The following is a 12,976-nucleotide window of genomic DNA, read 5'->3' as shown; positions in this document are numbered from 1 at the left end:
TGTTGTGAAAAGAATCTTATTTAGTTGTACAAAGTACTTCAGCCAAAATTTGGGAGCCACGTAAGAGAATTATATATATTAGATCAGAAACACATCATTAAAAGGCAGAATGCTTTGGTGTTTTCAAAACAAAGCAAACGTTGCCACCGGCGGAAAAGAAATACAGCCAAAATTTGGGAGCCACGTAAGAGAATTATATATAATAGATTTTTCAGTTACCATACAAACTGATGAGACGTTTTAAAAATTATTCTAACTCTATAATTCAAGAACACCACTTTTATTATTTAGGTGAAGTGATGGATATAATTCTATACTTTATCTGATATTCATTACATTTGTTTAAATTATTTTGGTGTAGTGGTGGACATAAATATTTTTATTCTAATTTATAGAAATAATTACAGATTGCCTTTGCTACCATCGGGAAAAAAATATTTTTAAACTACAAAAATTACTTAGTAGTTGGAGGGTGTTTGCATATTAGTGCTGAGGGTTAATGTTATTAGATCTCAAGAAACGATAATGAATCATGGTTTCATTTTGTTTACTATTTTTGATAAAACGAAATTAAATGATTACAAACTAGAATTAAAAAAAATATTTTTAGAGATTAAAAAATTTTAGATAATGAGAAACATTATTTTAAGACTTCTGATATTTAATTTTTATAACCGAGGAAAAATAAGTAAGAAGAATTCAAACAAATATGCTCCTAAAGCTACGTTCCACATTGCGTAGTAAAACTCATTACAAGTTTTATAAACTCGAATTAAAAAAAGTAAATTTTCTTGTTGTTTCTAGGCGAAAATAGTTTTTCTTTTAAATGGCCAAAAATTCTGTTGGTGATTTATTGTAATACATTGCTCTAAGGCGAAGATATAGAAAGTATATCTTTGCAATTTCTCAAAACATTCCATTTTCAATTCGTCACGATAGTCTACCATCCTTTGCTGAAACTACAGAACACGTTGCCATCTAAGAATAGCATGTTAAAAAAGTATCTTTAGCACCTCAGACGACAGTGAAACAAATTTTTTTTTCATCGTTTGCTTGTATCTGAATAAATATCCGATGTCACGTCACGTGGTTTGGTCATCACATGGCTGCAGCTATATAAGTTCCAGATGTCTCTCGCAGTCTCAATGAAAAATTGAAAATTGTTCGCAGCTGGTCCAGTTTACAATTTTCTTTTAAGAAAATGAATTTACTGATCGTTTTCTTGGCGACCTTGGTGGTAGTTTTGAATCTCGCTGACGCATGTGACGTTTATAATGCCATTTGTGTAGTACGCAATGGCACGGTTCGTGGAACAATTCGCTTAAGAAGCCAAGTAAGTGATGATCTAAAATGGATTTAGTGTTTTCTTTTTGTAGTCGTTAGTTTTGATTTGATCCAAACGACATTGATTAGAGAAGTTTGAAAATATTTAATGCTAAACCAGGGTTAAAGTATTTATATACCATGGGCGTCCATGGCAGTGGGAGCAGGGGTATATGTCCCCTTCAATAAGAATAATTCCCCTTCTAACAAAATTTCATGAATTTATTATTATCGATTTAATTTAAACAAAAAAAATTTTTTTGTTGGAAAAAGCATACAATTATGAATATGTGATGATTAAAAACTTCATTCACTTCTAAAATATACAAATTGGAAATGACAGTCGGCATGTTTCAACTGTTCAAAAATAGACTTGGCAGATTTGAATGAGAAGAAACGAAAATTATTGGAAATATAAAACGGCTCATACAAAAATGATTTGAAGTATGAAACCATGTATACAATCATTTCAAATCACTTTTTTTTCTTATTCACAAGTCTTAAAACGTTGGCAAATCTTGAGAATGGGGCCCATTTTCGATCGCTTGAAAATTTTTTGATTTTATTTCCAATTTTTATATATTTAAAACAAATAAAGCTTTTAATCAAATAAAGCTCACAGCTTCAGTTTCTTGGGATTATTCATTTAATTATTATGTATTATTAAGTTTGTTATGTTTACTTAGCTTTTTTTATGTTATCAATTATGAATGATGTGTCGTCTTGCTGTAAGGCGATTAGGCAGCTGACTGAACCTCCGGGGTTCGAATTTTGCTTCTGGCATGGATGTAATTTCTCTGCTTTATCTGTTCTTTTTATGTTGATGGGGTGATGTTGATTCACCGATATGGTGTTCACGAAAAAAAATATCATCAACACCATTCGAACCAGATATTTTGTTATAAGAAATGCACAGCTCTATAACATTCTTTCATTAATATTATTATAACCAGAGAATTATTATAACCAACTATTACGCTTTTTGCAAAATATTTTATACAGTGGTAGACAATAAAAAACTAGAGCTTGCAAAATTTTTGGTAATTTTGGAAAAATTTCAAAGCTTTGCCACGAGAGAGCAGTAACAAAGTAGCCTTTCTTATAAACTTTATTTTAATCGTTTATGGGAAGTGGTGTGCCACTTATAACACATGTAATAACTTTATGTCAAATTTACAAAACAAAAAAAGATATATTAAAATATAAATTTAGTAATCACTAGAAGAATTTTCTCTGAAAGAGTAGAAAGTTGACAGACTTTCTACTAGAGAGAAAGTTTGGTTTTTACTTAAAATGGGGCATTTTAAGTAAAAACCAGTATTGTTAATAGAAACTTACAATTATTATTAATAAACGTGATCATTGCTATTAATAATAATCATTAACAATCTTAACAGTTACTCACTTTATTTGTAACTGTTGTCATTAATATTAATAATAATTGGTCTTTATAACCTGTTATTCCATTGAAACTATCACACTGACCAGATATCGTGTATTATTATATGACCAACTAATGAGATAAATTATGAAAATTATCGTCGATAAAATGGAAAATTACTTATTTTCAGATTTATTTAGTTATTATTAGTAATCACTGGTGATTATTAAAAATAGATGAGTAACCACACTAACTAATATGTAAAAGATTCATTAATATAAACATAAAAAAAAATAAATAACGCGTTCTTTGCGTGACGAAGCATGCCCTCATTTGGACTTTACTCCAATAAACTCTACATTAAGTTCAATTAACAACAAAAAAGTTTCCAAAAAATTATTATTTTTAAATAAAAAGTCTCTTTCGTCTTAATTTCTGTTACCAGTTTTTAATATATATATATATTTTTAACACATACTTTAATTTGTTCTTAATTTATTTTATTTAGCGTTCAGTTCAGGCAAATTTATTATGCTGTATTAAAAAAATTTTGTGTTGAAAATTTGATAAGTTCAACCTCGTTTTTTAAGGAACCACAATCTATCGAATCATCTCCCGTAAGCAATTGCAAGATAACTCAAAATGTACATATTCACAAGAATCTGAATGATGAACGGCTTGCAGTGGAGAAACAAAAAATTTCAATTAATATTTTATGTTTTTAAACAACAACGATCAAAAAAAAAAAAAAAGATTTGTTTATTAACAAACACTTGTGAGAATTGTTATGGAATAGGTAGTTATTGCAATAATATTTCGAATATAATCCTTAATTTGGTGAGGTCACATATTACCAAAATAATTTTTCGTCAGGCGAATAGTCTATGTCTGATGATAAAAAGTTGAAATAGGTTATCTCTTACGTTGCAGTGACAACAAAGAAACTAGAGATGCTGAACTAATTATTGAATAGAGATATTTTGTTAAAATTACAAGCAATAACACATAATGTTATTGATTGTCATAATTAATGAAATTATATATTTTCAGCGACAATTTTCCAAAAGAAAGAAGAAGAAAAAAGATCCACTTATTATGATTAAAACTGCTATGGAATAGGTAGCTACTAAGAAACAGTGTTAAGACATTCGTATTAAACAAATTCCAGTCAAACCTAAAAGGAATTATTATTAAAGGTATTTACTTTCGGATCATAATATGATTGTTTTTTTTGTTTGTCGTATGCCTGTTTTTAGGAAGTAAGGGTGCGATTGTTCCTGTTTTTCAGTGGAGCCATCTTTGGCCAGGAATTCGACTTCTACCACGTCATTCACACAACCACGACCTGTTTATAGGGCGGGTCACATTCACATCACACACAAAGGAGAAAGGACGTAGAACACACAGAGAGAGAAAGAAACATCCATGCCTTGCCCGGGGTTCGAACCCAAAACCTTTCTGATGCAAGGACAGTTCCCTGCTCCCTACACAGACCGGTCGGCTAATGTGATTGTAAGAAATTATATAACAATTAAAAGCTTTGACAGATTTTAAACACGTTCTTTTTTCTTAACAAAAAAGATGATTTAAATACTTTGTTATCAGTAAACAAATAATCAATTTCCTTCAATGTCAATAATATTAAAAATTTAAATATTAATTTCATTTAATATCCATCAATATAGGGGTCACAAGAAAACAATTAAGGTCTAGAATTTTCTTTAGGTTTCAGGCAATGACATGCTCATGCATTGTAACTTTTAATTTGTCTTGGTAGGCAAAGTATTCTTTGTTTCTTCCAAAAAACGAGCCAGATATGTTCATTGTTTTACATACAGTTTTATATTTTTTCCAGAACCCTAACTACTCCATAACGGTGGACAGTTCAAAAATATAAGCCCTAAGAAGTTTCGGTATTAATTTGCCAATATTTTAAATGCATTACAACGAGAAGACTGAACAACGTTTTATATGAACGAAGGCTGTGGCGTTTTATATGAACTTTCAAATCTTTTACATGCAGTAGTGCGGAAATAATTTTAAATCAATTTACAAAACAAAGAGTATTACATAAAAACATAAACTTCGCAACCATTAAAATAAAATTTCGCAAGGAGTGAAAGCTAGCAGCCCTGCGTATGTTGAATAATATAATAAGAATGCAATTATGTATTTTAGAGTGATTATTATGCACCTGTAACTGTGACTGGAGAAATCAGTGGTTTAACTGCAGGAGAACATGGCTTCCATGTTCATGAATACGGTGATCTTTCTAATGGTAGGTGAATTAAAATATAATCATAATTAAAGAACACATCATTGCAATTATGCATATTTTTAGCGCTCATCTTGCTCATTGATTACTGATCAATTCAAGTATTGGCTCGCGTGAACTACAGTGCTGACGAATGAGTTTCCTTTACGTCGGACTAGCCATGGATGTTTTTGGTTTTGAATGTAAATTAGTTTCACTTAAAATGAATTTGAATTCATAAAGCAAGAGTTTATTAGCCTTCTGCATTGGATTCTAAATTACAAGGCAATGGAGATGAATATTGTTAGGCTCAAATCCAATTATAAGATTTCATTTAAAATGTAGTTTATCACAATGCTGGATCGTTTGTCCTCTGGGTTGTATTCAAAATTACTAGGTTTCGGAGTTGAATATGGTTAACCTTCAATTTGGTATGGACTAGCTGTTCAATGAAGGTGATAACAATTAGATACAAATTAAGTGCTGGGATTAGGATTTTTATGTTCAAAATAATTAGTATGATTTCTATTCAAGATTTTGGGGAAATACTGTGAAATCTGATAAGCTGACCATTTTTGTAATGAAATTTCACTGAATTAAAGAAATAGCATTAAAAATTAACCTTAATTTTTTTGAGGAGTTGACCATATAATTCAGGGCTGGGCAAACTTTTTTAGTCGAGGGCAAAAAAACGCAGAAAAAAAATTCGTTGGGCCAAGTAAAAACTTCTAAAATAGAAAAAGGATGTGCAAGTTTTAATTTAAATATTTAATGAGATGAATGAAATTGCGATTTCATTTTTAAAAGAAGTTTATATTGAGGTTCCAAGTGAGATGTACTTATTTTAATGCTCAAAGCTAAATGTTTGTCTGTTAGTTTAGTTCTGAAATGATTTTTTCTAAGGTTTATAGTTGAAAACACTTGTTCACATACTTAAGATGAAGCAAACATAGCACTAATTTTCTGGGCATGAATATTAAATTTGGGAAACTAGCTTTTGGTAATGATTTGTAAAACTCTAACTATGACGTATTTAGAAACAACTGCTTCAAATGGCGCCAATCTACGGCTATTCTATAAAGAACTTTTGCTTTCAACATTTTACCAATTGAAGCTGCATATTTCCATCAATTTATGTTTTGTAGAACAAAAATAGAGAAAGTAAAAAGGTCATCTATACTTTGTTAAAAAAGAGGGAACAAAAATAGCTTTAACAAAGTAGACAAGAAAATGGATGTATATTGTTTATATTCGTCACAGATCGGCAAATTAAAATTCTATCCGCGGGCCGGATAAAACCTTACGGTGGGCCACAGTTGGCCCGCGGGCCGTAGTTTGTCCATCCCTGATATAATTAAAAAAATTAAATTCTTTTGTTTGTTTAGGGTCAAAAATTTATTTTATAAGTTTAACGAAATAAAAGATAGGAAAAAAATATCACCTTGAACTTGAATCTATATATAATAAGAATCACGAACAAAACGTTTTTGCAGTCTTTTCTGAAATTGTATAACTAAAGAACTATTCGACTATTTTGGATTTTCAAATTTTGGATTTCAAATTGGCCTTCAAATTTTGGATTTTATCATTTAAAATTTCCTTAGTTTAAACTGATGATGAAACTTAAATACCTAAAAAAATCAATAAATACAAATTCAATTTTGTATAAAGAATTCATCTTCGGATAACTGAATTTTTTAATTGTGTGCAAAAATGTTTCGATTCATTTAAAAAGTTTCCGAGATATGGTGTAAAGCGAAAAGTGAATGAATTTGATTGGCTAGAACCCGTATACGTCGGAGACAAAACAAAAGATACATTTAAGATAAAGTAAATGTTTTTGCCTGATTTTGTAATTTAACACTTTCATCGCGGCAATAGTGCGGTTTTTTCTTACCCTCTGATCTATGAGTTTCACTTTTAGCTCTAAAATTAAAAGAAGAGAGGATTAAAAGAGGCAGATATTTCGTCACACGCTCACAGGGATTGGACTATGGAAGACGATATATCTCGTCCTTAGGATGAAAGTGTTAATTAATAGTCAACATTAATTAACACTTAATTACATTAATATTTGAGGCCTGATTATCGCCTAGGCCCAATAGACACGGGCCTTGGGCCCACACTTTCTGGTTGGCCTCAAAAAGTAATAAAAAGTCCACAATATTACTTTTTTTTAAATACTGAAGGAAGTTTTTCTCAAAAAAGGCATTTTTTTTATTTCAAATTTTCTTTATATTGTGATAAACCAAACTCGTGTAAACATTGCATTCATCAAATTCGAAAGTACAACTGAATTTTAATTGATTCAATTTTCACTCCAACGGCTGAAGCAAAATGCAACGAGAATGCATATTCGCAGTATCTTATAAATGATTAGTGTCAGCAAGAACTGAAAGCTTATTCTAGACAAATATATAAAGTTGTAGATGGAAGGCTACAATCCTTAAAATAATTCAGATAATCAGTGACTTCTAGCAAAAATCACTTGTTTGTGGTCACCAAACTATTTTTATTTTCACACAACACCTTTATATTTTGCCTTAATAATTAGATGCCTTAACTTTATCTTAAAAAAATAATCTTCAATTGTCTGCTTTCAAAATGTTTCTCTTGAATTATGCAGTTTAATACATTATTTTTATTGTTAGGACTACTCTTCAGAAACTTAATTACAAAATATTTTGTTAGGGGGTTAATTTTGTGGGCCTGAATTTGTCTTGATCGGTTCCTGAGGCCAACTCTCTGAACCATTAACATTGGCACTTGGCATGGGAAAATACAATCATCAGAAGTTATGTGCGATATTTAAAAGAGATGTAGTTATTTTTACCTGCAGTGCCAAATATCCTTTAATAATTTGCATGGATTTTTTCAGGTTGTATGAATGCTGGTGCTCATTACAATCCTTACAGAAGAAATCACGGTGGAGAATTTGATGCGGTAAGGTATGTATGACACTTATTATGTTTTATTACGGGACGTGTTATCATTTATATTTAAAACGTCTTGAATTCATGTAATGTGCAATGTTTCCTTACAATCTTCTGACTGTACGACAAACTGTTATTTATTAAAGTTTGATTTGTTTTTATGATTTACTAATTTTAACATTAGACAGAAGGCAGGGGCCGTTTTGGTCCCTCATGTTTTTTATTGCTTTATTATTCAAAAAATAACTTACTAAAAGTAAAGAGTGCTTTTGACTTTTCATAATTTGATCTAATTTAAGTGCCGGTTTTATTATTCATGTGTTAGCCTAATAAAACCTTATACCTAGTATATCTAGAATCATACCTAAAATAACGAGAGGGGGGGGGAAGAGTGGCTCCTGAAGATTTTTGGCCTAATTAGGTTTGTAGGTTGTTCCCCATCACCCTATGTAGGTTTGTGTATAAGATACCATTTAGTAGGTATCAAGTACTCCAGCTTCTTCAAAAAAAAGAGTGTTTTAACACACTTTTAACTATTGTAACTTAACTATTGAAACTTAACTATTGAAACTGTTATATAAGTACAATTCAAAAGTCAAAGTTCCGTTTAATCAAATATTTTCGTTAATCAAATCGAATAATTTTGAGACTATAGAATTTTGATGATAGAGTCCTTAATATATTTCTTATTAAATTAATTATGATTATATTTTAAGATTTTAGATGTCTAATTGATCTGCACACAAACAATCTGGGAGTCGTCAGGCTTGGCTCTTTCAGACTTTCTACAGCAATATTCAGTCTTTCTGGTGTTAATGTTTTAAAATTGGTCGTCAATTATCACATCTACTGTAAAATCTCAAAACAACCGTCCCTTGTTGGACTGTGCCTATGTGACCGGTGTTCAGCGCAGATCGTTATGCGAAATTATCAGTGAACAAGTTATCACTAAATACTGATCTAAAAAAATTACGAACTGCAGATTTAATCGGCTAAATTACAGATGCAATAATGATAACTTTCTATTTTAAATGTTACTCTCTCAGTTCCAGAGAGAGAGAGAGAGAGAGAGCAAATCTATAACAGCTAAATTATATTTTGTGGAAAAGTAACTTGCATGTAATGTGTCAGTAACATACAGAGTCTAGTAGTATTTTTAACTTCAGGAATCTAGTCTAGTCTCAGGAATCTAGTCTAGTCTTAAGGAATCTAGTCTAGTCTTCAGGAATAAAACATCTAGTATTTTTAACTTCAGGAATAATAATAAATTTTATCTTTGGAATGCAAAGAGCAACAGCTGCAGAATAATTTACTTGTCGAATCTTGCCCATGCCGCGAATAGAAAATTATTAGAGGCTTTCATTACAATTTAAAAAATATTTAATATTTAGAAAAGATAACGATCTATTGTACATTTCAGACACGTAGGTGATTTAGGCAATATACTAGCTGGATGGGACGGTAGAGCACTAGTCAACAAAGTTGATTACCAGCTGAAGCTTTGCGGTCCTATTTCTATCCTAGGACGAGCCATCGTGGTAAGAAACAAAGACATATAACATATATATATATATATATATATATATGTGTGTGTGTGTGTGTGTGTGTGTGTGTGTGTATGTACTATGTACTATATAGGCCTAATTTTCTATTAATAATAATAGTGCTTGAAACGAAAATATGATAACACTTTTTCCAAGGAGAATTTTTTATTATTGTTTCCAGGCCAGGTTGGTTTTAAGTTTCCAAAATTTTAATTAGACAACAACACTGAAACCTCTTGCTGGAAACAATCTCATGAAAAGATCTTTATGGTTTTAGCTATAAACGTTCTTCTGATTGATTTTTAGATGTGGTTATTAATTTGCTTGACAAGGCAAGGGATGATGAATAAGTGATGCAGCATGCTCAAAAGGATCCAACTTTATGAATAATCTTATTTCGTGAGTAACATGTATAGTTCGAGCTTGACCCAGTTTTTTCTTCTTCTTTTACTTAATAAATGTTTATGATATATTTTCTGCTAATTGGTGCGTAAGCATTATTTCGTTGAAGTAAAGTAAACGTAAGGTAAATCAAAAGAAATCAAGTTGTTTTTAACGATATAAATTTATCACCACATTTCTCAGGTACTCATGCCTAGATATACGCGATGCTCTGATAATCAACTCTTGATGTACGCAAAGGCTGTTTAATTATCATATTGGCATTTGGTTCTTTACGATCGCAGTTCTATATTATTGCCACGCAGAGCATCGAATTATAGATATCCTTCAGTTGACATTACACGACTATTTGAATGTATTTTTTTATCGTATGTGTCTTTAAATCTTGCATCAATTGATTGCCAATTAGTTGGTAATAGTGATAGGAATGAATTGTATTGTTGTTTAACAATTTTTGAACGCTAATGCGCTAAAATACTGGAATAGTTTAGCCCATGGGTTGGACATCTACGTTTTCGTTGGCGATATCATACATCATAACTGCAAGAGGAAGGGAAAAAATTCTAATGGTAGTGAAGTATATAATAACTATAATTGTAATATGTAATTAAGTAAATAACTATAAATGAAAAATATTTAAAGAAGATTGTTAATTCTAGACAACTATTTAATTCACCTTTCGCTATTACTTAACACAATAAGATAACTAGCTGGTGCTCTGTAAGAATATTTAAAGTATTTACATGTTATGAAAGGTAAAAGTATTCTAAACCAAAGTTGTTAAAACGAACATCAGGCATGAATGTAACAATTTTGCTACTACATTAAATATAAAAATAAAATCATCGAGAAAAACAAGAAAAGTCTACTAGTATGACATATGGTCTACGTCAGGGTTGTCCAACTGGCCGGCCCATCAATACATATTGTGCGGCCCGCCAACTTCTTATTCAGGCTGATCGGCCTCAGTTTTCCCATTAAAATCCCATAATGTAAGCAAACTGTTTTATAATCCTTCTGTACCATTTTATAATTAATAATTATAATTCTGTGTATTTTATAATTAATAATTCAACTATTAATTGTTATTTTATAGGAGATAAGAGGTTATTGTTCAACTTTTTCAAACTGCGGCCCGCCAGGTGATCAGTGACCGACCCGTGGGCTCTTTGTATTTGGACAGCCCTGGTCTACGTGACCTACTTCACGTATTGTCTTGACGATTAAGATGTATAATCTTAATATAGTTTTTTTAACACAAGGCACGTCCACGTTTTAAATTAAGTATTTGAGTTTTAGGCTATACATCCTATAGGAACTTGAAATTTCGGAAGTTTATTTTAACATTTCATTTGTTGTTTGTAGGTACACTCTGGACGAGATGATTTAGGCCGAGGAGGTAACCCAGAGAGTTTGAAAACCGGAAATTCCGGAAGTCGTGTAGGCTGTTGTGTTATAGCTGTTGCGTCTCCTCCAACTGATTAGATCTGACTTTTAATTTTCGTTAAGAAATATATTTTATTACTTGTATTTAAATGTAACACATTTGCATTTAAAATAAAAATGTTTCTTTTCTATGTTTGAGGAGTTCTCTTTGTTCTTCCTCTTGTACTTCTGATAATCCAATAAGATAAAATCTGGAGCGAGGCATTGAGAGGAATTTACTGAGTCAGTGCAAAGTGTTTGTTCTTCTTCTTGTACTTCTGATAATCCAATAAGATAAAATCTGGAGCGAGGCATTAAGCGGAATTTACTGAGTCAGTGCAAAGTGTTTGTTCTTCTTCTTGTACTTCTGATAATCCAATAAGATAAAATCTGGAGCAAGGCATTAAGCGGAATTTACTGAGTCAGTGCAAAGTGTTTGTTCTTCTTGTACTTCTGATAATCCAATAAGATAAAATCTGGAGCGAGGCATTGAGAGGAATTTAATGAGTCAGTGTAAAGTGAAATAGATAGGAAAAAGAAAAAAAAAAAGAAAAGAAAAACGCAACAACACCACATTTAATCTATATAATTTTAATTCGGGTTACATAATAACTATGATTTTATTGTAGGACTGCCTGCAACTACAGATTGTCCGTTCATATTTATAGTGGTAATGAATCTATTAAATTTCTTTTTACTTTTTGCATTTATAAATTTATATTAACACATTGCTGACCGGTCACGAGTTAACTAGTGTTGTCGTGGCCAAACGTTGGTGGCCGGTCACGCGTTAACTCGTGTTTTCGTTAGCAGTGATCTCGTGGTGACTATTTCAAAAAGTGGGCGTAATTTTCCTTACTTTTCAAGTTTTACTATTTAATTCTATACCGATTTATTATAACTTTACGAAACTTGATATATTTGACGAAGAATTAATTATTCAAGCATTTTTCGTTTATTTTTATAAACACGTAAAAATATTATTTTGCATGCATATATTTTAATTGTTTACTTGTAGCAAATTGCTGTTATTCAATTTTATTAAATCAAAAATATTCTATCTCCTAAATTAGAGCAAGGGAGAAAGCGGAAAAGAGGAAAGGTTGGTAGCAAAACCTTTTCAGTTATAGCTAGTTTTTGGGAGGAGTTTACTTGTTCTTTTTTAAAATTATTCAACAATAACTACTTTATCTCTGAAAAGAAGCAGTTTAATATACATGCTAAAATTATAAAAGAAATCTTGATAGTTACAGATATTTTATTTTTTTCGAAAAAAATGCTGGAATGATATGTCTTACGTACCAGTTTTTTCTCTTTTCCGTCTTGCTATATAAAGACTTTCATCCATTGACTTATGCATCTCAAGACCATATAGATGAAATAAAAGACTGGTGCTTAAAATGGAAAACTGCAGTAAATGCTGGAAAATCACAAATATTAATTATACAAAAAAGAAGAATTAAAATACTTCCACAACTTCAACCAAAAATGTTCAACATACCAATACCAATAGTTAAAAAAGCAAATTATCTTGGCCTTATAATCAATAGCAAACTCACCTGGAATGATCACATCAAAAGCACAATATTAATCCAAAATGCAGCAATAATAGCCATACAACCATTAATATATAATCAGAATATGTCACTTAAACTAAAGAAGCTACTATATACAGCAATGATCCGCCCAATACTTACCTATGCCTCACCTGCCT

At 30.9% G+C, this 12,976-nt stretch overlaps 1 protein-coding gene across 1 annotated transcript; it reads left to right on the top strand.

Annotated features, from left to right (window-relative positions):
* The first annotated feature begins 1,126 nt into the window (after window positions 1–1,126).
* On the top strand, window positions 1,127–11,412 carry LOC122270035 (superoxide dismutase [Cu-Zn]-like). The gene is made up of 5 exons (XM_043045858.2): window positions 1,127–1,333; window positions 4,883–4,982; window positions 7,837–7,906; window positions 9,312–9,429; window positions 11,203–11,412. The coding sequence occupies exons 1-5, from the start codon at window positions 1,202–1,204 to the stop codon at window positions 11,320–11,322; spliced, it is 540 nt and encodes a 179-aa protein (XP_042901792.1). The 5' UTR covers window positions 1,127–1,201; the 3' UTR covers window positions 11,323–11,412.
* Window positions 11,413–12,976: the final 1,564 nt, after the last annotated feature.

The sequence above is a fragment of the Parasteatoda tepidariorum genome, chromosome 10, assembly GCF_043381705.1.
Source record: "Parasteatoda tepidariorum isolate YZ-2023 chromosome 10, CAS_Ptep_4.0, whole genome shotgun sequence".
NCBI classification, from domain to species: domain Eukaryota; kingdom Metazoa; phylum Arthropoda; class Arachnida; order Araneae; family Theridiidae; genus Parasteatoda; species Parasteatoda tepidariorum.
Note: the sequence above shows the minus strand (reverse complement) of the source record. Positions and strands in the feature narration are given on the sequence as shown.